Consider the following 27758-nt stretch of genomic DNA (forward strand, 5'->3'; position numbering starts at 1 on the left):
GGTGAGAAATCCCGTGAGGCTCCGTCACCGAAAAGGCGCGTGTGGATATCATCACGTTATGATATCCTAACAATAACTCTCTACGTGTCGAGATCAAATCTCGACCGCTCCCGGACAACGAGATTACTCCGGGGCCCCAAACTCTGTTTTTGATGAGTGAAAAACACATCGTCTACATTCAGACATAATGCGAGAGAAGCTGTCTGTCTTGGTTGAACTAACTGCCGTCTTGGCTTGCAGCAATCTCCACCGAAAAAGTCTGGGGTGAAAAGCTCTTTTATACAACGAGTCAGCCTCATAAAATTCTGCATCAAATTTTACTCCACGACACCCTCATCTCCGCCATCAATCGCTTATCTGTGGGGTCATTCACCTCGTTGACTAATATGAATAATGAGTTTGCGTGAATTGTTCCGGGGTCGTGAACTGTACCCCAGAAACCGCCGTTGGCCTCAAACAATACATTTCGGTTCGACGGCGAGTTTACCCGCACTGCACCCCAGAGATCAGGTATTTTTCAGGATGGGGGAGATGGGTTTAAGCTTGTTTAGACGGGCCGTACTGGAGGGTAACTGGATGGGTAGTAGGGTAAGGTGACTTCGCAGGAGATACTTGTCTTGACTGTCTTATCCTGCTGATAGTTGCGCCATACCCTAAAGGACTGGCTTCTTGTCCATCATCAGGGTATTAAAATGCTGCTAGATCCGTTACTCATGGACTCTTAATACATATTCATGTATTAACTTTCGGTTGGGTGCCTTCCGTCTTCTGATTCCCAGTGTCGGCATTCTTAGGCGTCGTCAAACCCCCCTTGTCTTGAGGTCGTTGCTTCAAGCTCAGTCAATCTACAAATGAACTCTCTTTTCTTGGCAATCTATCTCCCTTGGTGGGGCTTGATACCTGGGGTAACTTGGCTACTTTCCAGAGGCACTACTTGTGAGACTGTAGTTCTGGGGTTTTAATGTACGCCGTCATCGCGAAAGCCCAGTCACACGTCACACCATGAGAACAGACATGAAGTCAGGCACCTTTTACAAAACCACTTACTTATAGCTAGTCAAACTATGCAATAATTAAAGTAAAGTGCATATTGTAGATGCTGAACTGGGCCATGGAGATTCTGGCTTCCACCTACTACGCCACAGCTTCTTGATGAATGTTATTCGTGGTCACGAGCTTGGGGCAACCTGGCTGTCGCTGACCACCCAACTGATTAGGCTGGCTGTGGGAGGTGGCGGGTCCCGGGAGCCTTGGTGGCGGATTGCTTAAACCTAGATCGCTTCTCGCACTCCAATGAAAAGTATTATGTTGGCGATAAGTTTGTGGTTGCCTTGGCTCTGAGAGTATGTCTGCACACAAGTTTCATGTGAAAGTTTGGAGCACAGAGTCACACTTTAGGAGTAAACGTATTTAACAGGACCCTCGCTTGCTGTGACACTCTATGCTACTTACCTCTTTCAACACACTCCAACATACCCACCCACTCCTCTACTCAAGTGAACCCTCATAATAAGATCAAAATGAGGCCGGTCGTACCAGAAGAAGTCGGCGAATTGCTGAAGTGGCGGCCGCTCATGCTTTTCAACAAGACGCTGTTAGGACCAGCCTATATCGAAAGCATCGTCTCTTCCTCGCCGACCCTCATCACCTCCCAAGGAGGAAAAACACTACCACTTGAGGTCTGGTACATGATTATCGACTTCTCGAAACGCTGCCCAGAGAGCCACCGGTATTCCCTGATACGACCCAAGCTGCTACAGGCTAGCGCGGGAGGCGACGAACTTGTCTGCGAGCGGTACAAACGCTGGTCGCCTTTCGGTAACATCAAGGAAATCAGAGAACTCGAAATGTATCGATTCTACTTGGCACACCCAGACAGATTGTACAATCCCGCGTTGGATTCAACCTGCCCCAACCCCTTCAGCTTTCCATCCCCCAACTTCGGTTCGCTCTGCGCCATTCCCACAGCTTTGCTCGCTTCAAAGACCAAGTTTCTCCACCTTGAGCTTACGGTTCCCGATGTTATCAAGAACCTCGAGGATGGCTATTGTACCTGCTGCTCTGGAAACCACGTGTTTGGGGATGACTTTGTATTGAGTGGTGCTTCGACCCGATGGTATTCGCAGTTGGCAAGTGGACCCATCCCGATGTTCTTGGCAGGATTCTTTATTTGCCCTGTCTGTGTCGGGTTGGTGCACGCGTTGGAAAGCATTGACGTACATGGATCTACGTCTTTGTATAGGGAGGAATATAAGCCATGGCTGCTTGACCGAGTCGAAAGCTTGGGTTTCAAAAGACCATGTTTCGCAGATGTCCAAAATTCGACAGAATCACTTTCCAAGTCAATCGCAACCTCGATCGCCAGGTCAGTCACAACCTCGCTCATGGATTTATGCAAGGCGTATAATATAAGAATCACACCTTAGGTCTTTTGACTTAAAATGATTCTTTGGCGCGCTGACGCCGGCGACATGACTTTTGGATGGGCAAAGGCGTTCAAATCACCTATGGTTAAGATCGAGCCCACCGAGCTTAGGTATGTAGCCTGTCAGAGACTTGAACATGCGACAAACGTCCATATTTTATTACGCATAGAAATACTAACATAAAAGCAAGACGAACCGTATTACGATGTTAACAGGATGGATCAAATAATATATTTACTTTACTGTATCAAGATTGGACCTCAGTTTATGGTATCTTAGGTGAAGTGTTGCTTGCGTATCATCAATATCCGCCTCAATGGAGGTCAAGGCAACGTTGCGATTGCTTGATGGATGTCATTATAGATATACTTCGATTATCCGAAATGTACTCTACCAAAATCTGTGAGACATCAAAGGCAGGCGGGATATGGCGGTTTCCGATTCGTGGTACAGCCAAGGGCCGATGACGAAGCCGGAGACGGATATCACGCAACCGCATGCACCCTTATCAATGTTCGGCGATCTAACTTGATCGAAACAACCACCATCACCGACCGAGGGGTTGATTTGCATAGTTTATCTTGGTCCTTGTCATCATTGCTGGGGTTGTGTGGTGTCATTCTTTTATTCCGACTACTTTATCTTGATGCTTCGCCGCACTTCAACATCAGTTATCATCTCCTCTTGAGCTGCATTCAAGTCGCACAAAATTCGGCAAATCTCTCGACTTGCCCGGCACTTGGAACCTTCACCAAAATGTCGGAATCAGAAAAAAAGCATAGGGCCGATGCCGCAAATGCTGAGGCGCTCAGTGAGGCTCCGATTAAACGTGAGTTCACCATCTCCAGTTCAAAGCTTACGCTAATGTTTACCAGCAAAATGGAACCGCTCGCCAATTTACAATGCAACTATTCTCGGCCTCTGCAGTTTCGCAGCCCCCGGTCTCTGGGGCGCAATGAACTCCCTCGGTGCAGGCGGCGCTCAGAAACCCTACCTTGTCAACACCGGCAACGCCCTCACGTTCTGCCTCATGATCATCTCATGCTGGTTCACCAGCGGTATCGTCAAATATGTTGGGATCAAAGGCGCTCTCGTCATCGGAACCATCGGCTTTGCTCCCTACAGCGCAGGTCTCTACCTGAACAATCGCTATGGCGTTGAGTGGCTTGTCATCTTTGGCGCCGCGTGCTGTGGTGTTTCGGCGGGTATCTTTTGGGCGGCTGAAGCAGCTATCGCGATTGGATATCCAGAACCCAGAAATAGAGGACGTTTGGTGGCGTATTGGCTTTCGTTCACAAGACTGGGACAGATCTTGGGCGGCGCGATCAACCTTGGTCTCAACGCTGATCGGAGTGAGGCGGGCAAGGTCTCGTACAAGGTCTATCTCATCTTCATCGCTCTTCAAGCGCTGGGGCCGTTTGTCGCATTCCTTCTCAACAAGCCATCTCAAGTCCAACGCGCAGACGGGAAGAAGGTCGACATGAGCATCCTCGATCATCCATGGAAGGAATTCAAGGCCACAACACGAACGTTCCTCAAGAAAGAATTTCTGCTTCTCATCTTCTGGATCGGCCAAGGAGTCTACTCTGAGTCGGTCTTCTTCACCTACATCGCTCTCTGGTTCAGCGTGCGAGCTCGAGCTCTCGGTTCGTTCGTCTCCGGCATCGTGGCCGTCATCGCGGGAAACCTTCTGGGTGTTTGGCTTGATCAGAACCAAATTGCTCTCAAGAAGCGGGCCCGATATGCTTACGCTGTCATCATGACTCTCCAAGGAGGGTGGTGGATCTGGCTCACCATCAACGTTACCAAGTTCAAGCGCGATGGACCCATTTACGATTGGAGTGATCCTGGCTTTGGTGCCGCTTTCGGTGTTTTTGTCTTCCTTGTCACCGGATTCCAGCTCAACTACAACTTTGCTTTCTTCATCATTGGTCAGATCTCAAACAATTCGCAAGAGACGGTGCGGTTGTCTGCGTTATTGAGGGGCACGGAGTCGGCATGGCAGGCGCTCAGCTACGGCCTAAATGCTCTTCCGATCATGGCAACTGTGGGGAGCACGTATTTGAACTTTGGTATTTGGGCAGTTGCGATCTTTCCAGCTTGGTTGGTAATTCGGCAATTGGGTATAGCGGAGGGACAAGGAAACAGTGACACGGACGAGACGATTGCAGTAGAAAAGGCGTAGTTTAGACGATTCTCCAAAGCTACTTTGGTTGTTGGGCACTCTTAGACTCTGCGCATAACTACCAATTGAGGCACCTGATTAAAATCTCATATTTATCCTTGACTGCAAGTAACCCAAGGTCGCTCAGACGTTCTTCCAGTGTGTTGCGCTCGGCATGAGGTAGTCCGGTGATGGGACTAGCTTCGACTACTGAGCTGGAGTTCGGGCTATAAGTGGTTAGTATTGAAATGCTCAGAGAGGTCTGGGAAGGTTACTTACATACCGCGTAGGCATGTGAAGCCAAACAGCGGATGGGCGGCCGGATCAATTGTCATTTGAGACTAAGAAGTATACTTGGCATTCGAGTCTTGATGATTACGATATTTCCAGGTCTTGCGCTTCTATAAAGAGTCGGTCTGCTCAGCATCGAGTATGATAAAGGCTGATCATGATTACTCACCTTGTCCCAAGAGGGCCCCTCGTGATCAGTGGCATCTCTTACAGAGGCCTTCTTTTCATTCTTTTTTACACGAGTCTTAGGATAAAGATGCATAGCATCGGAAGCCATGAACCTGACCGTTCCGTCCGTTGAATCCACTTCAGCTTGCAAACTGATTGCGATTTCGACACGACCTGTTAAGCAGCTGCTGAGTGACGATTTGCGGCACGTCTGTTGGGATCGACACCTGCACATACAGAAAGGACAGGGTGGTTGTACTATGATAACCTTGGTATCAGTCTTGTTTTAAGTCGTGTCGAGGGTGTCTCATCTTACGGTGCCGCGCTCTTTGTGATACTAAATAACTGTCAGCTGTTGTCCAAGTAGCCGGGAATTGTATGGTTACTTACGTTGAGCGCAATTTTCTTGTTCTATGGTAAAAACTCATTAGTATACTTTTTATCTAGGATTGCTGTTTGTCAGCACTTACTCCAAGAAACTCCTTGGCGGCACCTGCCAAGGCCTTTTTGCTTCAGCTTTAGCACAATACAATAGAGTTATTAAGTACTCACATGCTTCGGCTGTGAGAAGTTAGCTAAGTCCAAGATCGTGTATGATGAGGACAGTTGTGACTTACAGCTCTAGGCTTCAAATGCCCGTCCCAGGGGGCCGGGACCGTGTCGAGTTTGGGACCCGCAGCCCCAGATGCGCCGGAACGGCTGCCCACATCGGAATTCGACTATTTAAACCAGTTAACGAAGTAGCAATACCTTTGAACATGTTTTCACTTGCAATTTCTGCCCCAGGGGCAGCAGTGGCCTCGTCGGCCGTAATATCGTCCTAGCATGTTAGAGACACTTGCTGCAACTCGACCGTTGTTCAACTTACGGCCTTTCGTTTCTATCGGGACAGTTGGGGTCAGCGTTAGACATACTTTGGAGGGATTCCTAGGTAAATTACCTGACCCCGAACAGGGGCTGTCTCTCACCCCGAGCGGGGGATGCCTCTCACCCCGAGTGGGGGATGCCTCTCACCCCGAGTGGGGGATGACTCGCTCTTGAGCAAAGTCGTTGGCACATTGTCGAAGGACTTTATGAGCAGTGTTTCCTACAGCAGCCTTCTTTCTGGGGCGATGCTGGACTTGCATTAGCAACTCGCATATGGTGGTATTCTCGAGCATGTATGTGGAGGCTGGGAGTGGACAGTTGAATACTTACAGAGCGTCTGTTTCCAGCCATGCTATCGCTATGTAAGGAATCCAGAATGTCAACGGCTTATCAGTTCGGATTTAAACCTACTTGGTGGTGATGTTGCTGGGCGAAGAGTCAGCTTCAACACTTCTAAGTGACTCCGAGGATTTGGACGTCGCTCGAGGGGAGGAACTTACACGTTTTTGAACAGATTGAGCTACCACAGGCAAGTACGTTAGCAAGCTGTTCATCTTGTCCCAATGCCAAATCAACTCACAGCTTGTCGGGGGAAAAACACCTGATCGCGAAGAAGTACGTGTCAGCGGCCGACAATCTGAACCACAGAGGGCGGGAGCGGGAATAACCAGTCGCGTACGCTGATTTCAATAGTTAGCGCAAGATCATCAACTTCTTGGTCATTCCATTCAAAGGTCCCGACGAAAGAGAGGTGCTTACCGGCGGCGGCGATGTTGAGCGCCGTGCTTCATGTGTGAAGTGCAAGAAGAAAGTTCGGTTTCTTGGAACGTGTTGGCTTTATCCATCGCTGGATTCTCTGCCCAAGGTCCAGAAGGGTGACTGTCGCGGCGAGATGTTGTGGGTGAAAAAAGAGGAAAAGTGACGAAGGATCGCCCTTGGAAGCACTGACCAAAACATTTTGTGGGCACGGGCCAACTCGTTGTTACACAAGGCAGGGCCAGGCATGAACCAGAGACGAGCAAGCTGCACTGTCAAGGTCCTCTTGCCCTTGTGTCAGACTTGGATCTCACGAAATCTGGTGATCCTAAGCAGATGAATTTTAGGTAAGTTTATGATAGTTTATGGTATCTTAGGCAAGTTTAGGATCCATATTTATGATAATTTAGGATGACTTTAGGGGAAACTTTCACATGCTTTCTTTAGTCCTGCAGTTCAGTCTGCATGGCGATGCCCGTGATTTGTGTACTTTAGTATCGGGATCCACCCGACTCCGTGTGGTGTTGCACGAATCAAGGATGCAATTGAAACCACCCGACATTTGGGCTCAATCATCATGTTGCTGGCGGTCTTAATGCTCATTGTACCGCTAATTTGTTGTTGAAGCCTCTGACTAGAACCCAATTCCAGAAGGAAGTTTGGTTCACGGTCGCAGGGGTGAATCAATGAGTTGAGGCCGTCTAAGAACCATTGCGACCAATCCATCCCGAGTTTGAGTCGCCCATGCAGTCTTTGCCGGCCTGACATCACCGCTTGTGCCTCTGTCCGAGTCTCCCAATTCAGCCTGCTTCTGCACCGAAGCCAATTAGGTTCATTTCTGTTTCGACATGAACATCGCGCCCTTACCTCGAAGATTGCCATTCTTGACCCCGTGGTAGCAGTCGTATTCATGCTGTCTAGTGCCAGTTCATGCTTGGTTTGCACAAATTGACACAGTAAGGCTGCAGTTAGCTTTCATCGAAGAATAGCGAAGGAAAGGAATGAGGGCAGACCGACCATGATAGAGCTGAGAGTACTGATACATATGGCACTTGCAAGATGAACCGGTGCAGTTATCTGGAATACATGGTTAATCGAGGATCAACAGTGGAAAAAGCGTTGATACCTCTGAGTCGGACATTCTTTTGAAGCAATCCACTTCTATCTTCGGCCTGATCATAATAGCGATATGTCCTGCGGTGTAAGCTCACGGCATGTCACTAAGCAACAGGTATCATGAAAATCCTCATTTGCACGGGCCGCGCCCCGGCGGTCATCAATCTGCATCACATCGGCATTAGTCATCGAGTAGAAACCAGTTTCGTTTCAGGTTCTTACTCGTATGTGAGACTAAAAAGACTATTGGAAAGGTTAGCAACAGTATGACAATAACTGGGTCTCAGACCTTGACATACGTACGTAATTGTAGTCGACTAGAAATACCAAGTCAGTTCTACTTCAATTTGTCAAATGCGGTAGTGATATCAGCAGTGATGCTTGCCTCCTTTGAGCACGTCAACATATGTCAAAGGGAGAGGAGCGTAGGTCATACTAGTGTAGAAGAATTACTAAAGTGGTGTTAATCTTATGACTCTAAAGGTCTTGATGTAGCTACTCACGTTCGAGGAGTTGGGCTCGGGACCCTCGGTCTTGGAAGCAGCCTTGTGGAACGTTAATATAACAGACATCGTTGACAGGGGGGAAATGTTACGTACAGCGGCAGCCTTCGCCTCATCAACCATCCTTCGCTATAGAGTCCAAGAATTTAGTTACTGTCAAAAAACATTGGAGATGCTGCCTACGCCTCTCGCCACGTATTCCTGAAAAGCTGTTAATTTATTTCTCACATCGGGGGATCAACTTACTTCCAGGCTAGGGGTCAGGCTAGAGGACGGTGCCTCAGCGTGAGCCTCGACCCGTTTCCTGAGAGGCTGGTGTGTATCAGCAATCCATTCACAATGTCAATCATGAGGAAGACAGACCGCAATCTCATCCTTGAAGGCCTAAGCGATGAAAAGAAGATTCATTAGAACAGCATCTAGGCGAATAAACCGTGACACTCACGTCGATAGACTCGGCGTCTTCCTAGAACTCATGTTAATATGCGAGACATATTGGAGTGCGAGTAAATCGTGTTGCTACTTACTTTGCAAAGGCTATCGACAACTTTGAGGCGCTCCGCAAGGCGCGCGCGCTCAGCATGAATCCACTGTGAATCATATCAGTCTTTTCCCCTTGATTCACCCCGCGGATCACAATGAAATGGTAAGCTCAAAGTGAGGTGAGAATCATACATTCAGATCGGCACGGTTGTACTATAAGACCCTATATGTTAGAACCCTTCCGGCTCACAGTTGTAGAAAACCTACAGCAAGCCGAAGACGTTTGGCCTGTATTCTCTGTCAATCATCTTTCATTGACTTTTTGGAGCTCTAAATCTTCTTACCTCTCTGAGATCTTCCAGATACTGAACAACGGGGACCGTCAGCAAGAGTTTCCGTCGATTTGCATGGAGAGACTTACGGCGAGCTCACTGTGGTAGTGCTGAGAGGCGGTCAGTTGCCAGAGGTCATTAGTACATGGATGGGACAAAGCTTATACAACAGACCTTGCGTTTGGGCTGCAGAATGTCAGGAATAGAAGTCTCCAAGCGACAATAGGGGTGACTTACAAGGCGTTTGGGCTTGGGAGGCCCAGACCAGGGGGCAGCGGGGGAGGAGGAGGGGGCCGAAGCCGAATCCGCAGCATCGGGAGCCATATTGGACTGAATCGTGTCAGGGGTATTCGAAAGCACACAGTGGCGAGTCGGGATGTTGTCGAGTTTGAGGTTGGATTCAAACGTACATGTGAGAGTTGTGACTGCTCGGGGTGTCAGTTACTTGAGGGCTAGAAAGGTCCGAGTGACTCCTTTGAGTTGGATGTCAGTCGGAGTGGGAGAACTCACAAGATTCTGCTGGAAACGAACTACTCAAGCCAAGCATGGATGTTAGCAGGCTACCCATCTCATTCGAACCGCAAATGAACTTACGGGGCTTGTTGACAAAGAAACACCTATCGCGAAGAACTACACGTCAGCGGCCAAGGTCTAGCGCATAGGGAGATCGGTTATCAGTAGATACATACGCTGTTCTCAGTAGTTAGTCTAGGAATATCGCATCGGAGTGCCCCAGGGAAGAGGACTACTTACCGGCGGCAGAAGGTGGCGGCAATGTTGCAGGAGGAGAAAAGCAGAGCAGAGAAGAGCTTCACGGTATTTCAGGAATCGACGCCAGGGCACGGGCCATCTAACCAGAAACCACAACAGCTGCGCACTGGTTCCCCTTTCCTGTGATATGGAACAGATTTTGATTCGCACTAAAGACATTCAACTACAAAATCTATCAGGTCTTCGTTACTTTGGGTGAATACGCAAGAAGCTTGGTTCAGCTGTCTTGTATCATGTGTCTCTATTATAAGTTGTAAATCTCGTCCTTCACATCGATTCCTTAGTCTGGTTGAAGCAAACTACAGCACAAGATCCTAAGTTAATCATAAATTATCATACAGTGCGGATCCTAAGATATCCTAAGCTACACTAAATTATCCTAATTTTTACTAAACTACCATAAACTTACCTAAGGACTTTATGGTGAGCAATTGAGATGGCTTCGACTTGTTTCCCTCACCAAGGCTGGAAGACGTGCCAAACTAATATTGTTATGGGTCAGACAAGAAATGGGAGCTGACGACTCACCATCTTGAGATGTATCTAAGTCTTGGGTGGTCGTAAGCTCTCGGCCGTAAGCCTTGACTCCAAATACGAAGATATATTGATGAGAGGCTATGAGAAAGTTCGTGTCTTTGCTGAAAACGGGTTGGATTCTGTGGGTATCATCAGCGGCGGTCGGCCATCGCATGAGATCTGGACACGTTTGTTTACCAGGCGGAATCCAAGTTGAATCTAAACGTCCATCGACAAGCTGCTACATCTCCATATATCCTTGTCTCTTTGTGGTCACATCTGGGGAGTGACCAGTTATTTTGTCATGCGTTTCTTCGTATTTTGTCAAATCCCCCCATCACATTCAAGAACCAGGGCCAAAAGAAGAGAGAGCGGAAGCTTTCACGTCGATGTCACCACGCAAGAACTACCCCTTTGTAAAAAAGTGCTTGTTTATATATATATGGAAGGGTTCTTGCTGAAGGGAACTCAGGGCGCCTCAGTTGGGTCCCTGGACAGTTGTTAGTATTCAACTCAAGCACTTTCGAAGATAGAAATACTCACCAGTCTGTAACCAAATGTTCATCCAAACCATCCAGCTCCTTCATATCAGCCTCCGAAATCTCAAACCCATCGACGCTTGCGTTCTCGATCATACGCTTCTGCTTGGTACTCTTGGGAAGAGTGATGAAGTCATGCTGAAGCCCCCACCTAGAGAACGTCAGTACACAAATCGCGGTGTTGGTTGAAAGCCATACTTCACAAAGATTTGGGCAGGTGTCACGGAGTACTTCTTGGCCATGTTGACAATGGCAGGATGATCCATGCGCTCAGCGCGAGCGAGAGGGGCGTAGGCCTCGATGGCGATGTCGTGTTTGGCGCAAGTGGCGCGGATTCCTTCTTGAGTGTTGAATGGGTGAACTTCGATCTGGTTGATCACTGGCCGGATGCGAGGGTTGGAAGCCATAAGTTCCTCGATCTGAAGGGTGTCAGTACCTTCAACGACAAGCAGGAGACATTGAACTTACATGAGCAGAGCCAAAGTTGCTGACACCAGCAGAACGAATCTCACCTGCATCAACAGCATCCTCGAGCGCCTTCCAGCTCGTAAGCCTGGCTTTCTTTCCACCATACGGGCTATGAAGCAGAAAGAGGTCAATATATCCCAATCCCGAAGCCTCAACAGATTTCTTGACAGATCGTCGCACAACATCATACGACTCGTCGCAGCTGGCGAGCTTGGAAGTGTACCAAACATCCTCGCGCTTCAAACCAGCCACGTTCTCGCTACTGGCGAGAAAGTCGCTGATGGCCTTACCGGCTTGGCGCTCATTGTGGTACATCTGCGCGCAGTCAAAACCGCGGTAGCCGGTGAGGAGACCTTGGCGAACTGCGTCGGTGGCTTCTTTGGTGGACATCATATAAAGACCGAGTTGGACGCGGGGAATGATGAGGCCATTGTTGAGCTGCGAATGTCAGTGGGCGCATCGCACGATTGGATGGATCGTACCTTGGCCGTGGCGGCGAGGAGTGAGGGCTGAGACACCATTTTTGCGAAGCTTTTAGTTGATGAAAGAAGCGAGAATCCGAGATGGTGATGATGTCAGGACGCTGCGATCTGATATGAAATTGATGGGGCCGACATCGCTAGGTCCCTCAGTGGGGGTGACGTAAGAACAACGACGTACCATCGTCAGAATCACAAGCTTGAGCTACGGATATTCTCAAAAAGAATGCTCAACTTTATCACTAGCTTTTCTTGGTATGATGCTGATTGCCTCCTTGCAATGGCCTTTGCTCAACGAAAGCCGAGCTCGCTTGTCGCCCTAACATGCGGGTGCACGACATACAGAAGTGCTCCGTCCTCTGCCTGTTTTGACGCCCAGATCAACAGCCTCATGCCAAAAGGTGGATCAGACAAGCTCAAGTGCCGAGATTTAGGATTTCCTTGCGCTTCAGCCATTGCCGAAGTCGGTGCCTGGTTTAACTTCGAAACTTCACAAACGGTGCAACATGCGCCCGCTCCAACGCCCACGCGAGGTACATGATTCAAAAGTTTGTTGTTCGCAGTTTTTAACTGATGTGAAACCCAAGAAAACATTCTCCAGATGCAAAACGCGCATAAATGCAGTACTCTACATGTCACTACCATGAATCACCCGATTGTCCTGTGAATTCCATCACACGTCCCCTCTTTCGTTTACCACCAAACTTCACAGTAACGTCACCTGAACTCAGTCCTCTGAAAGCGCCTTCTCCACTCGTCTTCCAACCGTTACACTCCAACCATCAATCTTCTTGTTCCACAGATCCGTCAGGTAAAATGTGATGGCCAGCAGAACAACCCAACCAATCGCGTATCCGCCCGTCTTTCCGAAGCTGTCAAACAGTCTCGGCATGATCCAAAAGCCCAAGCTATGCAACACAGGTCCGTGTACGAGATATAACGAGAAGCTGACTTTGCCGAGATACTGCGGGAGCCGGCTTTCAAGCAAGCGAACGAGCACTGGACTTCGCAGGATACACGCAACGAGGAGCACGGCGCCCATCGCCTCGTAGAACATCCATCCAGACAGCGGCGTGTAGTACTTAGGCACCCAGGTCGAAAGATAGGCGAAACCCGGCGTGTACTCAGCGCCAGAGTCGGGATACGACAAGAAGTACAACGCCAGGACGATACCAGCCCATCGCAGCGCTGTTCCTTTTGTTGTCCGCTGGAAGTCTCCGCCGCGAGCCTTCGCACCGGTAGCCGATGGTGGCAGATCTGATGAGCGTCGAACATCATGCTCTGAAAGCAACATACCGCCCAAGAAAGTCGCCATGTCCCATCTTCCGATGAAGAGACTGTACGCGGAGAGGAAGCAGCCGATTCTCGTTCGCCATTTGGCCTTGATGGCAGCTGTACCGAGGAGAAAGATGTAGATGACCATCGAGCCGCGGAACTCCATTGGAATTGTGAAAGTGTGCGGATCATAGCGTGTATGATAGTGACCGAAGTTGAAGGGGTTGGCCCACTCGGCGTAGGATCTGGTAAAGTTCTTCATCGCGTATGTCAAGTTCGGGTGGATGAAGGGATGCTCCTCCCATGAGCCTCCCATCTGAACCCAAGTAAGGTTCAGTGGGTTTGTGGCGTTGGTGGCATTACCGAAGGTGAGATCGAGATCGTCTTCGTCATCCAGGTAGCTGAGAGCTGCAAGTCGCTCCATACTAGTGTTATCCTTAACAGACTTGGTGGAGTTCGTGTCGTTCTTGGGGAACTGGGCCTCATACTCGGATTCCAGGGTGTAGAGCTGAGACGGTCCATACGATCGAGTTGTGTGATTGACACAAAGGAGCATGTCTGTCCACTCTGTGGCGTTTCCTTCAGGATATCCAGTGGTATTGCGGAGATACGCTGTGGTTTCTATTCCCAAGTAATTCGCGATACCTGTAGCTCCTCTTACAGCGGTGCCATTAGCACAGAAGTTACCCTCGGCCAAATCGGCATGAGTAATCGTCGCGTTGATGTAATGAGAGTCAGGACCCTTGTAAATGGCGAACTCGGACTTGAAGACACCGATTTGAGCTAGCACGGCGACAAGGAACATGCTGATGGTGGGAGGAATATAGAGGCGAAAGACACGTCGGAAAACAGATGAGGCAAGCTTCTGATAAGCAGTATCAAGCTTGCGCTCATGGATCAAGCGAAGAATATGGCGGCAAATAACATAACCAGATATGGCGAAGAAAATGGCAACCATAGCACGTCCACGATGCAAAAGACAAATAATTGGTAACGACTGCAATCCCCAATACGGCTCAGGCGCACGCGGAGGGAACGCGCCATAGCCTAACATGATAGCAGGCGTCCATGGCCAGAAGAAGTGATAATTGAAGACAAGAAGACATGCGATTCCGCGCAAGCCGTCGAGGCACCTGATCTTGTCTCTGTTGAAGCGCGAGGCCGGTGCTGACGATGAGGGCTTATCTTCGTGCTCGGAGCGAGGCAGCAGATCCGGCTGTTGCCCGCCCATGCTGACGGATTGTCGTGATCTAGCGATTGGAAGCATTCATGCGCGCGCAAGGTTTGAGCACTTCAATTGTCGCGCGATGAGGGGGTTAATGGGAATGTTGTGTGAGAGTTTGAAATGATGAGGTGAATCAAGGGAGGCTGAGAGTCGTACAGAGTGTCCTTGAATACGATCCATGTTCGCCATTACTAAAGTGAGGTAAGATCTGCAAACGGTCTAGCCCCGTTGTGGTAAGGGCGCCACAAAAGAGTTGCGCCGCAGCAGCCACAGCGCGGTTGATTCTTGTAGGGTAAGCTGCCACGCGACAGTTTAGACTTTGCAACGCGTCGTCAACAAAGTTCAAAACAATTTGACTGAACATGGGGGATCACGGCAGTTAAAACAAATGGCAAAAAGATGAAGAAACAGCAAAAGAAATGCGTAATCAGGGAATCGAACCCTGGGCTCCCCGACGCTGCTCGAATGGCAACGGAGAATTTTACCACTAAACCAATTACGCTTAGCTGACTTGTTTCGAGAAAGCGAATTTGGGGTTGTTGGAGGCGACGGTAGCGCCGCTGACAGCCTGACACGCAGCTTGATCGCAACATCATCGATATCTCATGTCCGAATGATCATGGGGGATTACCTATTGGAAGAAACAAAGATTAAATTTATAAGAAAACTAAAAATAGATTTTCCTTACTGATTTCTTCCCTGGTTTAGTTAAATCTTCTTCGCAGAGATCCATATCAAGATCACAAACATGCTGCCAGTACGTCATCGCTTACCCGGCACCAGAATCAATATCTTATTCTGAAGAGTTATTCCAGCTGCGAGAAGCTGTGAGCTATTATATCCCTCGAGGGTAGACTGAGAAGAATGAATGTTTCCAAACTCAGAGGTAGTAAATTATTTCTCTCACAACTACGCCCTCAAAAGTAGATACATCGCACCAATTGAATAGACGCGTGAATGGAGACGATGTTGGAAGCAGGCCGCAGCCGAAGTCCAGGATGCGCGATGCAAGCGTGCTTAACACTCAATTAGGTACTGTGATATATTTTGGGTAATCGATTTCACCATAGGCTGGGGTCTGACCCTGAGCCATTTCTGGGCAAACGCAAAAAGTCAACACGGACTTGATGCGAAGCCATTTCAAGTGACGAGAAACAAAAAGATGAGGTTTGCCGTCAGCAAGACTCGAACTTGCGTTTTCAGTGCTTTCAAAAGCCACAAACTGATGTACTGACCCCTATACGATGACGGCTTTGTTGGTTATTGATGGGACCCCGACCGCTAATTGTGCGCCTTGATGTTCCACGACCCACACAGCCCCATTCAAGGCCAAGCAGCTTCACGATAAACATATCACCCTTGTCGTTATTCGCATGCACTTGATGTTTGCTATCTTTGCACATTTTATGTTTAGATAGATATTCCTCCGCTTGCCAACGCCAGCATCAGCACACGAAAGCCCTTCCTGATCATGAAACCTCTTGAGGTTTTCAAAAGGTGTTTATATGTTAGAGGTACCGAGACTGGTTTCTGACAATCGAGCACCACATTGGTTAATCCCAGTCGTGTTGAAGCGGTCGGTAGTGATAAGTAATTAGCACATCCTACTATCAAACTCATCCCCATAATCATTCCGATCTCCACGCCCCTGGGCACGCTTCATCTCGTCTTCCCTCCGTATACTTGTAACATAACTGCGGAACCGATTGCACATCTCCAAAACCTTCTGGAAATGGGCCTTAGTGACAACCGTCACCAATGAAGCATCATAGTCCGGGTCCTCTTCGCTTTCAAACTCTGCCAGCGTGATGGCCGTCTGCAATGCATTGCGGATGTCTCTTCCGTTGAGGTTCGTCTCACTGGCAGTGTCAAGAACCCATTTCTTTGCGTCTGGTGCGATCTGTACCTTGCCAGCGCGTTCGCGCACCAGCTTGCGAAAAAAGCCACTCCAGACCTTCCGCCGAGTTTCTTCATCAAGGGCCTGGTACCCGATTGCGATGTGTACGCGTGAGACGAAGGCGTCGACTATTTGTCCAACGCGATTGGTAGTCAGAAACAGCAAACCCTTAAAGTATTCCATTCTTCGAAGGAAGGCTGTTGGTGAAATCTTAGTACCTTGCATCGGCGATAGTGTCGCAAACGCTAAGCAGCGAACTTACCTGATACCAGCCCGTTTCGAGCAAGGTCTCGATTCTGCCTCCGTTCGAGGAAGATATCGGCTTCATCAACAAGAAGCACTGCGTTCCAGGCTTCCGCAAGATCAAACCATTTCATAAGCTCGCCTTCAACGAGTGTCTCGACCGTACCGATATCAGCTACTGTGAGAGCAAGGAGTGGCCGACGCAGCCATTCAGAGATAGCCTCTTTGTTTTGTCAGCGAGTGTTCACTCTAGCTATTCGCCTCTGACGCACCGACTGTGTAAGTCTTGCCCACTCCTGGAGGACCTAGGAAGAGATTGTCTGTTAGGAGAGGAAAAGAACAAGGTTTTACAAAGAGGGAGATACCTTGTAGCAGTATGATCTGCCCCGATCCCTTCCCTTCAATGAAATCCGCTGACCAGTGCCTTGTCTGACTATTCTGGCAATTAGAGAGAGCCTGAATGGTTTTCAACTCATCTTGGGCGATGATTAGATTTGAAATACTCTCCTCCGATGGTATGGGCTCTTGAACGTAGTCTAGGGAGATCAGCACTAAAACCATATTAGTGTCATTGCGACAATACTGAGAGGGAAAGATGAGCATACTCCAGTGCTTGCGTCTCAGCCCATACGCCAAAACGTCTGGGCATAACAGGAGGAGTTGGTGCTCCGTTAGTTGTTGAACGACGGTAGGATTGGCCCCCATACAAATCACGTCAGGGGAATCATGCCGAGGTAAGTTAGACGCGGATTCTGGCGACCCCTCCCCGTTGATTCTGGCATTGTTAATACTCGGTGGTCTGAGTTGATGGTTTTGGCGACGGTCTCGACTGTTTTGGGCAGTGTAGAATGACCTATCGTTGTTGAGAAGAATCCCGTCGTAGCCCCTGAACAGGTCTGAGTAGTCTCTGACTTGTTGAGAAAGGCCCCGATTGAACTCAGATTCTGCACGCCCTCTTCCATGATCGATAACCACCTTTCCCGTATACTATATAGGTGTCAGTGAGATAGCTAGCATTTTCACGCAAGCCTAAATCTTACATATTGGGCGGTTTCCTTGATGGGTCCCTGCTAATCCACGAAGAGATTGCCTCGCTGAAGCGCCTTGAAAAGAGTTTCAGCGCGGCATAAAACGTTCCTACGTCGCTCGCCGCCGTCATATGCATCCCAAATAGACACCGGACACACTTGAAGACTAGTGACATCTCGAAATCCTGAATAAGGATTTATCCTTACGGAAATGAAATTTCGATACAGTCTGGAGCCATCCGTTTCGAGCCTCCAGAGGTCGACCTGCCAGGACCCGTCACCCCAAGTCCCCCATATCTCGGACCAAGAGACATCAGTGCGTCTGACTGCCATCACGACTGCAGCATGCGTCGATCCATCAAGCTGCACATAGACGTCTATTCCGGGTTTGAGAGGATACCAGACCATGTCAAAGGCGACCTGGGGGACGGAGTTGGACAAGTGCTTTTGACATGCTAAGATGGACTTAACGTAAATTGGCCTGAGAAACTCCATTAAATGCTTTGTATGGAGTACCTTTAAGTGATGATCTTGACTCGTTCTTCCAAACTTAGTATCATAGTCCGCTGCGCTTGTACTTCCGTCGGCCATGGCTGCGATGGCGTCAAAATGATGGAACAAAACAGCAAAAGGCTCCTCAATCCTCAGTTCTCCCGCTTTTGAGTCACCCATCAATATCTCATGGAATGATGGATAATATTGAATGAGGTCACTAAAGACCTCGATAAAGGAAATCGGATTTTACCACGAGATGTCGTGGGGAGACGTGCTTTGGATTCAGCAGATCAAGACAAGACGAAGTCACTGTTTCCGGGAGTCTCTTCATTCTAGATAGCCTATCCTGATCGATATCGGCCTCGACCAAGGTTTCGATAATTATGACGGGTCCCGTCCAGGCCTCGGCTTGTGACACCTTCTCATCGGTCTCAGCTGCCAGCTGCGTAGAAAGGCCAATGGAAAACTCAATAGGCCGATCATCGACATAGGTCAAGTCAGGTCCGTGTGAATCGATATCATTTCCGCGAAGTTTTGCTTGGCTCTGGTAAACCATGGCGTTCCAAATAATGGCCGGGTCGGCAGGTGGATGGTCTGTATTTGAGTCTTCATGTCGTCGGAGCTTGATCAGATCAATAACAAGGTCTCTTTTGGTGTTACCGTGATGGTGTGCTCGTCTTTGATAATCATATTCTAAGCCGAAATCCGAGTCATCACTATGATCATTGAGATATGGGACAGCAATGTTTTGTCGCGAGCGTTGGTTGCCAATTTGGCTGGGCGAGCCCAAGGACGGCGAAGGCGGACTGGGTGACTCGTCCGTGGCGCCGGTATTGGACCTGACCGTTGATGCCATTCGCCGTGAGGTTTAACAGTAGAACTTGGCTTGTATTTTAGAGAAAGAAAAAGAATGAAAAGGGCTAGTTAATGCTTGACTGATGCTCTTACGCTGATATCAGTAGAAGAGCGGTGGAGAGGGCCAGACGATGAGTATGGCGATTCATCACGCCATAGATAGTCAAGCTTGTTACACCGTCATGTAGTGCTCCCATGGACACGTTTCAGTAAGAGGGGAGGATGCTAGGAAAAAGAAGACCCCCTCAGGGGCATTGCAATCGACGCACCTGGCCGTTACTTTGCGTGAGTTTTGTGTGAGTACGGCGTACAAGAAAGCAATTATCACAAGCAAAGTCTCCTCGATTTCTTTCACTGTGATCGCTTAGCCACGCTGGGAGGAAACACCTGTTGGACAGGTAATGAGTAACGAAGGGGCCGCCAGTGGTTACACAGCAGGCCCGAACCGGTGAGGACTAATTCAGGTTTTCTTGCGAATAGCTGTGAATCTTTTGACAGGAAGAGAATCTTGTCCCCATTCCTCTAACTTTCGGCCCATCCAAGTCATGAGTAGATTCTTCAAATCTGAACCTAGTAAGGGGATTACCAGACGATTCAGCGATGATGTCGTGGCTTCCACGCCAGAAGAACCCCTTGGCCGAGCACTGGCAGCCAAAGTGGCGTTTGACAGAAATCGAGAACGACTGAACCCGTTGCGAGACGAATGGGCACAGCTTCTGTTAGAGGGACGAGAACTGGCGAATGCTTGTGTTCCAGACGAAGAAGTCGTTCTCATTGAACAGAGTCGTAGGCTGTATGCGGCATGGGATAAATTTCGATGTGACCTCCCTCAGGGCCAGCAGATTCAGCTTGAGCCAAACGATCGACCAGAAGTCAATTATCTGTTCGCAACTGTCACTAAAGCCTCGGCAACATGGCAGTTCGATCGTGATGAAAGCAAGCTGGGCAAACTCAAATCCAAATTCCACAGCATTTGTCAGACTTGCCACGACCATAGCTCACTGCTCGCCATAGTTCCCAGGGATGACAAGTATGTCACTCTACTGACCGGGTCCATCTCAGTTATCGTTCAAGCGACCATCAACCACCAGAAGATCGCAGAAGGAGTGGCTGATACGCTCCTCGATCTGAGCCATGATATTGATTTCTGGAACCGTCAAATGATGGAGCATGGAAATATTCCATCACTTCGGCAGTACATTCAGGAACTTTACGTCATTGTCTTTGAGTTCTTCACCGAGGTCTTCAACAATTGGTCCAAGTCTGGCTGGAAACGTTTCCTCACCAGTTTTGATGATGGTGCATTTAACAGGCTCTTCACTGCGAAAAAGAACGAATGTCAGTTATTGAACGCCGTATGGAACGCCACGTCAGCCTTGACTTTCGACACCGAACCACTGAGAGTTTAGAGATGCTGATTCAGAGTCAAAAGGAACTCTTGTATCGCTTGCCAAATCAACTGAACGAGCAGAGACTATTTCTCGGGGAGACGCTTCAACAATTACTAGAGCAACAACAATTCTTCGCTCTGGAAAGACCTCAACCATCCTTTGCTACAAACATGATTGAAACAACGGCAGAAGGACGTTCTGATGCGGTGGTCGGTGATAACATTAAACCGCCCTCACCGGGATTGGAAGCTCTCCCGAGCCGACAAGCGCATTACAGGTACAACCGTGCAGAGATCCAGGCAGAGCTAGCCCACTTCACTATTCAATGGAAGCATCAGGTTGAACTTTTAACGGAGGCTGCCAAGCAAGTATCACTTCTCCAGATCGACAGGCAGGTTCACCGTCGCTTGCAAACCTGGCTTCGAGATCTGAGCTCAACCAATTTCTGGATTCAGGGGCCTTATGACGTTTCAAGATCGAGCCAAAATTCCATGACGGCTGCATCTCTTACGGCATTGGCACGAACCCATAACATCCCCTTTGTCGCCTATTTTTGCACCTTCACAAATCATGACGCTTTTGGGACGCCCAAGAGAGCTGAACTTAAGGCATTTCTGGCCTCTGTTGTCACACAACTCGTCCAGCTAATCCCAGAGAGGGGTTATTCCCAGGCGAACCTACCTCCTGCTCGCTTTGCAAGCCTCGCACAAGGGACATTGGACGTGAGCGAGACGCTCCAGTTGATCCGTGATGTGCGTGAGCTGGGGCCGAGATTGGTGCATGTCTTTATAGACAACCTTCAAGTATTGGAGGACCGGTCTAACCGAGCTTACACCAGAGACTTTCTAAGCATTATTGCGGCATTGTGTCGTCTGAACGGCGGGAGGCGGCTCGCTGCAGGGCCTGATAGGAGCGAGTTGGAGTTTGGCACCAAGATTTGCTTCACTACGGAAGGATACGTGGATGGTCTGGCGCAAGCTGTAGAGCTTCAGTTACTCCATAAGGTTGAATATGATCTGGAAACAACCGAGACTACGTCGATGGAGGTCGGCGAGACACTGAAATGGGGTTCTTGAGAAGAGAAGCCGATCTTGTATGGCCGGTAGATTACTGCTCCTTGTTACAAAGGAGGACGACTCGAGCAATAAAATTGATGCTATCTATCCTAAACTGCAGAAAGACTTAGGTAAACTTAGGTAAACTTAGTGGGTCCTTAGACTAGCTTTTGGTATTCTGGCCTAAAGTTAGAAGAGCTTTTGTCCCCTGATTTCCAACTTGGGTTCTACCGCACACTGAATCACGAATAGCACATATCAGCGGATGATTGAATCTGAAAGGGTCCTACGTACCTATGTAGACCTAAGCGTCAGTAGTATGGCCGCCACCTGAAGACTTCTTCGAGGGAGCACCATCATCTGAGAAGGGGTCAGTTTCCAAGGCTTCATTCCACTTCGAACAAGTTCCTTCGGGAACAAGACCTTGCTTCTCCAATTCCTCGAGAACATTCAAGATCCAGCGCTGACAGAATAGCGCAGGAGCTTGCCGGACAGCAGCCTTGATCTTCTGCCTATCCTTCTCGAGGACCTGAGCAATCAAGTGACGCTCCTCGATGCCATGGCTTTCGACACGCTTGGGCTCAATAGTAACTTCACATGGCTTACCGTGCATGGGCCCACCAGTTATATGATAGAAGATTCCGTGGGTGGCATTTTCTTCTGCAAGCATGAGAATCCAGTGTCGAGGTTGATCTTGACCTCGCTCCTTGGAGATGGCGAGATAGAGGTTGAGCGTACTCATCGGAGATAGTCAATAGGGGAATCTGTAGGGTTAGGCTTCCAAATGTTAGTATTTGGTTTATGGTATAGCAATAGGCGAAATGTGACAATAGGCCGAAAGACAAGCTACATAGGGAAAGAATAGTTGTGGTAACCATTTTATTACAAGAGACTTGCAGCTTGAGTGAATGGCATATTAACCAACGCTTCACTGATCTTAAGCGTTGTTCTATGTTTTCTTCTGATCTCAAGATTTACTACGAACTGCATTGGGCTGTAGCGTGAATCCATTGTGAACAACAAGATAGATGAAGAACATTATCCATCATGACTCCAAATCCGGCAGAGATAGCCTCCCTATCCAATAGTCCATTGGTACATAATCGTAAGTAAAAGAGTCCCAAAAGCTATTGCTTGATGCTAGACTCCCAGAGTCAAAGTGCCATGACATTAATACTCGATCTAATCCGCGAGATGTTGATAATATGTAACAATTACTCTCAAGAAGTACAGCTTTCTAGGGTCGTTAAATTAACTGGTAACTTGGTAAGTTGGCACGAGTGGAAGTTCATGTGATCTGAAGTTGTGGTCGCCTATTGATTCTGTTCGTCTGCGAGAATTAAACCAAGTCCAACCACGACTGATTAGGCGGAGGTGGCCTTGGAAGTCAGGCATTTACTCTACCAACACCATTGCCTACAACGTGTCCGATGTGACCTGTCGGAACCTAACCTTCGCATGTGTTATATGACAATAGCCAATCCATCGCGTCGAACAAAAATAGATAAGACGTATTAGCCATGGAACCCGACCAGTTGGAAGCACTCAAGGAAAGGCTGCGAGACATTGCACGCGCTGCGTATGACAGTCGTCTGCCATTGAAAAGTATCTCTTCCGAATGGCATCGCCAAATATTAGACCGCGCCATAAGGAATGTTCTGTCAACAGAATTAGCACAGTTCACCTACGCCCAAATTATAGATGGCCTGCCCGTTGCGGATGTTGCCTGGGACCGTCGACTTCCCGGTATCATGGGAGAACACATCATCAATGACCATGAAACATTGTGCCCTGGGGCTTTGGACAAAGCACATGAATACTACAAACAATGGGACCCCTTGAGTCTCAGGTTCGATCCTGACGTAAGTCCCTACTACATTCGATCAGCAGGATCTTGCCTCGTTATCAACATCAGCCTGATCACTTTGACGTCCCTCACTAACAATCTTTCTAGACCTTAAAAGCCTTTCAAATAGCCGATCCCGGCTCCAAACCATTTAATATGCGCCTAGTTGAGTTAGTAGCTGTTTCTTTGCATCAAATAGCAGTTTGGCTGCATAAGCTCGAACCTCATCTTCACCAGGGCGATATTGACGCTGTCACATACTGGGAGATGCCGCTATCTGAGACGATGGCTCGATTTCCGCCTGGGCCAACTCTTTTCAGTCACCACGATTATCTTGACGACGATATATATCCAGAAGGGGTCGCAGATATGGTTGGCTACTGGGCTGAGGACCGCATTCTGGGCGGCGTGACTGTGTTTGATCGACGCCCAGAAAATCCGGATGAGATACCCAATATCTATTTTCACCCTTGCCGCAAGAGCCAGACGATAAGGGTGTACCAGCTACGAGATGAGCAGCAGCAGGCCCTCTTTGACTTTCTTCTCCAGGAGGAGCCGGGAACATTGCCATCACCTCTGCCGATTCTGGGCGATAAGCAGAATCGCGTGAGAGTTGACGCACCGAGAGCACTCACGCACCATCATATTTACAGAGACATCTGGGAAAGACGACCATTGACTATCATAGAGATGAGAATATTTGACAGAAGACCGAAAGACGAGCCTGATTACCCCGAGGTCGGCGATATGATACGTCGCATCAATGCGCAGGGCGGCATTCCGCTACCACAGCCTCGTCCGCGCTCACTGTCGCCACCGATGAGAGAGGATGCCGAGGAGAAGAACTATAGAGACAGAGACTAGTTACACGACCTTGCAAACATGTTGCGGTTCCTTGGCCCTCAAGATTTGGAGCTATCGCCTTGACATCGCTTTCCCTTATGAAGAATCGGCATATCATCCGTGACGCCCTTGATCTCACTCTCGCAAAACTCGACGTTGAAATGGCCACTGAAGACCTCCTTTGCGAATCCATCGGATGGGACTTCACTCTTCTTGTCCTCGACTCCTTCGCCGAAAAGATACAAAGGGTCCAGACTTCCGGTTGCGACGCTGATATCTTGCCCGTCGGGATGCCAGAACAAAAAGGAGCCGCAGTCGCCGCAGAAGCCCCGCGCGATGTTTTCGGACTTGCGATATCTTTTGATCTTATCTTCCGCGGTGCCCTGCCACTCGATGGCGGAGACGGGGACTGTCAGGGTCGCAAGGAAGAAGCTTCCAGTTTGTTTGCGACATTGGGTGCATTGGCAGATACAACCTAGGGTGTCGCTGGAAAGAGAGTGATCCTTGGGGAAGGAGATCTTGTAGCGAACGGCTTCGCATAGACAACCGCCCTCGAGGATCTTAGATGATGAGTTTGCTGGCGAAGCCATTGTGATTTCCTTTTCGATTGTAGATAGTAAAAGTCTTGACCGTTGAATTGAAGATGAAAGATGGTAAATACACATTGCGTTTAAAAGTCACCATTCGCAACCATGACGACACATAAAGCGGAGGGCATGTCAACAGCGCCCTTCTCGTTCAACGTGTCACGTTACAGCGACTGCGACAAAAGCCTTCATGATTTACTGATGATATATATGCTAATTGTATAAGGAAATGGTAATTTTATATCGAGATCTAATTGTATGCTCTATTCTATGGTTTCATCAATCATCAAAGTCGCGCTGCATGTCTTTATTTGGGGTGCATTGGAAGGTTCTCCACAGCCCAAGCCCGTTGTGCATCGACGTATTCCTGCGAGAAAGGATAATCATTGTATCCAATCTCTGATCCTCGGACGTAAAAAGTAGTACGGTCGTACTTTGTCAACTCAACTCCATGCTTGATCCTCCATACAAAGTCGGGATTCGCAATGAAATGGCGACCGAAAGCGACGAGAACGTCCCACTTGTTGTAGTGCCCATCGAGGACTTCAGCAGCAGAGGCAGGGCTGTAGTTGCCAGCAACAATTACGGGCGAGTTATTATCCCAGATGTCGAGGATAAAGTCGAGGGTTTGCGCGTCAACTGAAGGGTCGGTGTCGGGAGCAAGCAGCTTGGCGGGGTCACCTCGGGCTTCGACAAGAGAGAGGTATGCTAGAGGGCCAATCTTCTTGACTTCGTTGACGATGTAGGAGTATTGCTCCTTGACGTCGGATGACTCGGCGCCCTGGAAGGAAGCATATGGTGATAGGCGAAGGGCAACGCGCTTGGACCCAATTTCTGCTGAGACAGCCTTGACGATCTCGAGCAGAAGACGCGCTCGGTTCTCAACAGAGCCTCCCCACTTGTCGGTTCGCTTGTTCACCGAGTCGGATGTGAACTGGTCGATCAAATATCCGTGAGCGCCATGGATCTCAATCATATCACCACCAGCATCGATGACACGTCGAGCAGTAGCGACGAAGTCCTTGATGAAGCCCTGAATCTCCTCCTCGGTCATAGCTTCGGGCGCAGGTGCACCCGCTTCAATCGGCACGGCGCTTGAAGAGCGATACTTGAAGCCGCGCTCTTTCTGGTACTCGGGATCAGCAGCTCGGCCTTGACCCCAGATTTGCTGCGACCAGAGCGACTTATTTGCGTGAACACCGCTGATGACCCTTTTCCAAGCAGCGACCTGCTCCTCTGTGACGAAGGCGGGACCTTGTCGCATACCAGTGTCTTGCATCGAGACGCCGGTAGCTTCTGAGATGATGAGAGTACCGGGCGCTGAACCTCGCTCGGAGTAGTATCGCTCTACAAAGGGCTTTGCAACGTGGTTGTCGTCATTGCGGTAACGCGTCAGAGGGGCCATGACCATGCGGTGTTCGAGTTGGACATTGCCGACTTGGATTGGCTTGAAGAGCCTGCTGTCGGCAGAGATTGTGGTGGCCGTCTTTGTGACTGTCATTTTGTATGTGATTGCTGGTCAAGTGTAGGGTGATGAAGTAAAGGCAAAAGCGATGCTTGAAGTAAAAGTCGTATGATTTAGAATTGCGATCATAGTGGGCGAGCTAGCTGGAGCCATAGCGACTTCTTATACTCTGACGAAGTGAAAAATTAGATTGAAGATCAACGCTATTATCTTGGTTACCTCGAATGTTGCGACATGCGATTATGTCATTTTCCCACTGACTCGTTGATTTCCAACTCCGGGGTCCCGACCTTGGCAGACCCAGACGGCGATATCCGATCCAATGGGTAAGTGTCCTCTGTGCCGCTAATCTTGTGACAAATGGGAGCATCTCCAAACAAAGTGCTCCCCACCTCGTTTCTATCCTTCAGGAACATCGGAGTGTCGACAATCGAATGGGAGACTCCGATTTGGTGCGATGATCTTCTGGCTTATCAAGAAGCTATCTTCGGGGTCTGGGGGTATGACGAAGCTGGGGTTGGTCATGCGTGGCAGGCTCAACACCATCCCGAATCGGACGCCTGCTTGTCGTGATGCAAGCCTGACCAATTGGAATGGCTCATTCTTCTCCCACAGCATCCCGAGACAATGCCAGAATGTGAAGCCGTAAGCGCAGACTGCACGGTCATGGCCTTCGTAAGCACCTCGCATGTACTCAATCACCACGAGTATATATGAGCCAGATGATCCCATCAGTAAACAGAAGTTCAATCCAAACAATTCAGCAATTCAACAACAACTCCCAACAGCTTTCAAACAAACATTCACCGATACATCCTCTGTTCCCACTCAATAGACTCACACAAGATGTCTCCTCCTCGCCGTGCCCTCATCAGCATCACCTCGGCTTCTGCCACCCTCTTTGACGGCAAGGAAACCACTGGCCTCTTCATCAGCGAAGCTCTTCATCCCTACAAGGTCTTGATAGCTGCTGGATTTGAGGTCGACCTTGCCTCAGAGACTGGCACTTATACCCCCGACTGGCTCTCCCAGCAGCCTGACTTCCTCAATGGCGATGACCTCGCTATCTGGAACGACACCAACAGCGAGTTCCGCAAAAAGCTTGACAACATGCCCAAGGCCTCTGAGCTTGACCCATCGAAGTATGGTCTGTTCTACGCCTCAGCTGGACACGCAGCTCTGATTGACTACCCCACTGCATCTTCTCTCCAGAACATCGCTGCTCAAGTCTGGGCCAGCGGCGGTGTCGTCTCGACTGTTTGCCATGGCCCAGCCATCTTTGCCAATCTCATTGACCCCACCACCAATGAACCTTTGATCAAGGGAAAGAAGATCACTGGCTTCACTACCGAGGCTGAGCACACGATGAAGATCATGGACGAGCTTCGCAGCTGGGATCGTGAAATGGTCGAGGAAGTTGCCGCTCGTCTCGGTGCAACTTGTAAGTTCCCTCCCCGAATTTGACTTGGACTCTACTAATAGGATGTAGATGAACGTGCTCCTGGTATTTGGGATGATTTCCATGTCGTCGATGGTCGCTTGGTCACGGGTCAGAATCCCGCCAGCGCTACTTCGACTGCCAAGGCGGCTGTAGCAGTGTTTGAGAAGCTTTAAGCTCCAGACGTGCGATAGGAGAAGCGGGTGGTGGAATTTCGAAGTTGCTGGTCGAGGTGG

General features: G+C 49.1%; 14 protein-coding genes across 14 annotated transcripts; 6 read left to right on the plus strand and 8 right to left on the minus strand.

The window, feature by feature from the left end:
• Nucleotides 1-1520: 1520 nt before the first annotated feature.
• On the plus strand, nt 1521-2426 carry FTJAE_8501 (uncharacterized protein; the record flags this gene model as incomplete). Its single annotated transcript, XM_037355325.1, has 1 exon — nt 1521-2426. The coding sequence occupies one exon, from the start codon at nt 1521-1523 to the stop codon at nt 2424-2426; it is 906 nt and encodes a 301-aa protein (XP_037204391.1).
• A 756-nt stretch (nt 2427-3182) lies between these two features.
• On the plus strand, nt 3183-4611 carry FTJAE_8502 (DUF895 domain protein; the record flags this gene model as incomplete). Its single annotated transcript, XM_037355326.1, has 2 exons — nt 3183-3255; nt 3302-4611. The coding sequence occupies 2 exons, from the start codon at nt 3183-3185 to the stop codon at nt 4609-4611; spliced, it is 1383 nt and encodes a 460-aa protein (XP_037204392.1).
• A 58-nt stretch (nt 4612-4669) lies between these two features.
• On the minus strand, nt 4670-6267 carry FTJAE_8503 (uncharacterized protein; the record flags this gene model as incomplete). Its single annotated transcript, XM_037355327.1, has 10 exons — nt 4670-4817; nt 4870-4931; nt 5051-5223; nt 5287-5317; nt 5366-5386; nt 5440-5460; nt 5520-5552; nt 5602-5610; nt 5667-5768; nt 6247-6267. 10 exons carry the CDS (start codon nt 6265-6267, stop codon nt 4670-4672), a joined length of 621 nt encoding a protein of 206 aa, XP_037204393.1.
• A 1739-nt stretch (nt 6268-8006) lies between these two features.
• FTJAE_8504 (uncharacterized protein) lies at nt 8007-9430 on the minus strand (the record flags this gene model as incomplete). Its single annotated transcript, XM_037355328.1, has 12 exons — nt 8007-8031; nt 8092-8105; nt 8292-8333; nt 8388-8420; nt 8475-8492; nt 8538-8603; nt 8655-8675; nt 8737-8757; nt 8819-8881; nt 9196-9216; nt 9281-9292; nt 9344-9430. The coding sequence occupies 12 exons, from the start codon at nt 9428-9430 to the stop codon at nt 8007-8009; spliced, it is 423 nt and encodes a 140-aa protein (XP_037204394.1).
• Nucleotides 9431-10861: 1431 nt separating this feature from the next.
• On the minus strand, nt 10862-11921 carry FTJAE_8505 (alcohol dehydrogenase (NADP+); the record flags this gene model as incomplete). The annotated part of the gene is made up of 5 exons (XM_037355329.1): nt 10862-10883; nt 10937-11083; nt 11131-11351; nt 11401-11838; nt 11883-11921. 5 exons carry the CDS (start codon nt 11919-11921, stop codon nt 10862-10864), a joined length of 867 nt encoding a protein of 288 aa, XP_037204395.1.
• Nucleotides 11922-12606: 685 nt separating this feature from the next.
• On the minus strand, nt 12607-14385 carry FTJAE_8506 (hard surface induced 3 (chip3); the record flags this gene model as incomplete). The annotated part of the gene is made up of 1 exon (XM_037355330.1): nt 12607-14385. One exon carries the CDS (start codon nt 14383-14385, stop codon nt 12607-12609), a length of 1779 nt encoding a protein of 592 aa, XP_037204396.1.
• A 1588-nt stretch (nt 14386-15973) lies between these two features.
• Nucleotides 15974-19046, minus strand: FTJAE_8507 (TOB3 (member of AAA-ATPase family); the record flags this gene model as incomplete). Its single annotated transcript, XM_037355331.1, has 9 exons — nt 15974-16473; nt 16539-16742; nt 16792-16824; nt 16885-17070; nt 17125-17506; nt 17560-17586; nt 17755-17967; nt 18293-18881; nt 18991-19046. The coding sequence occupies 9 exons, from the start codon at nt 19044-19046 to the stop codon at nt 15974-15976; spliced, it is 2190 nt and encodes a 729-aa protein (XP_037204397.1).
• A 396-nt stretch (nt 19047-19442) lies between these two features.
• FTJAE_8508 (uncharacterized protein) lies at nt 19443-20306 on the plus strand (the record flags this gene model as incomplete). Its single annotated transcript, XM_037355332.1, has 1 exon — nt 19443-20306. One exon carries the CDS (start codon nt 19443-19445, stop codon nt 20304-20306), a length of 864 nt encoding a protein of 287 aa, XP_037204398.1.
• Nucleotides 20307-20458: 152 nt separating this feature from the next.
• FTJAE_8509 (uncharacterized protein) lies at nt 20459-21364 on the plus strand (the record flags this gene model as incomplete). Its single annotated transcript, XM_037355333.1, has 1 exon — nt 20459-21364. The coding sequence occupies one exon, from the start codon at nt 20459-20461 to the stop codon at nt 21362-21364; it is 906 nt and encodes a 301-aa protein (XP_037204399.1).
• Nucleotides 21365-21647: 283 nt separating this feature from the next.
• FTJAE_8510 (uncharacterized protein) lies at nt 21648-22085 on the minus strand (the record flags this gene model as incomplete). The annotated part of the gene is made up of 1 exon (XM_037355335.1): nt 21648-22085. One exon carries the CDS (start codon nt 22083-22085, stop codon nt 21648-21650), a length of 438 nt encoding a protein of 145 aa, XP_037204400.1.
• Nucleotides 22086-22863: 778 nt separating this feature from the next.
• FTJAE_8511 (uncharacterized protein) lies at nt 22864-24053 on the plus strand (the record flags this gene model as incomplete). The annotated part of the gene is made up of 2 exons (XM_037355336.1): nt 22864-23205; nt 23298-24053. The coding sequence occupies 2 exons, from the start codon at nt 22864-22866 to the stop codon at nt 24051-24053; spliced, it is 1098 nt and encodes a 365-aa protein (XP_037204401.1).
• A 38-nt stretch (nt 24054-24091) lies between these two features.
• FTJAE_8512 (glutathione-dependent formaldehyde-activating GFA) lies at nt 24092-24622 on the minus strand (the record flags this gene model as incomplete). Its single annotated transcript, XM_037355337.1, has 1 exon — nt 24092-24622. The coding sequence occupies one exon, from the start codon at nt 24620-24622 to the stop codon at nt 24092-24094; it is 531 nt and encodes a 176-aa protein (XP_037204402.1).
• Nucleotides 24623-24926: 304 nt separating this feature from the next.
• FTJAE_8513 (NADPH2 dehydrogenase chain OYE2) lies at nt 24927-26120 on the minus strand (the record flags this gene model as incomplete). The annotated part of the gene is made up of 1 exon (XM_037355338.1): nt 24927-26120. One exon carries the CDS (start codon nt 26118-26120, stop codon nt 24927-24929), a length of 1194 nt encoding a protein of 397 aa, XP_037204403.1.
• An 810-nt stretch (nt 26121-26930) lies between these two features.
• On the plus strand, nt 26931-27698 carry FTJAE_8514 (uncharacterized protein; the record flags this gene model as incomplete). The annotated part of the gene is made up of 2 exons (XM_037355339.1): nt 26931-27525; nt 27574-27698. 2 exons carry the CDS (start codon nt 26931-26933, stop codon nt 27696-27698), a joined length of 720 nt encoding a protein of 239 aa, XP_037204404.1.
• Between the last annotated feature and the right edge of the window lie 60 nt (nt 27699-27758).

Source organism: Fusarium tjaetaba (genome assembly GCF_013396195.1).
Source record: "Fusarium tjaetaba strain NRRL 66243 chromosome Unknown NRRL66243_c0000185, whole genome shotgun sequence".
Classification (NCBI taxonomy): domain Eukaryota; kingdom Fungi; phylum Ascomycota; class Sordariomycetes; order Hypocreales; family Nectriaceae; genus Fusarium; species Fusarium tjaetaba.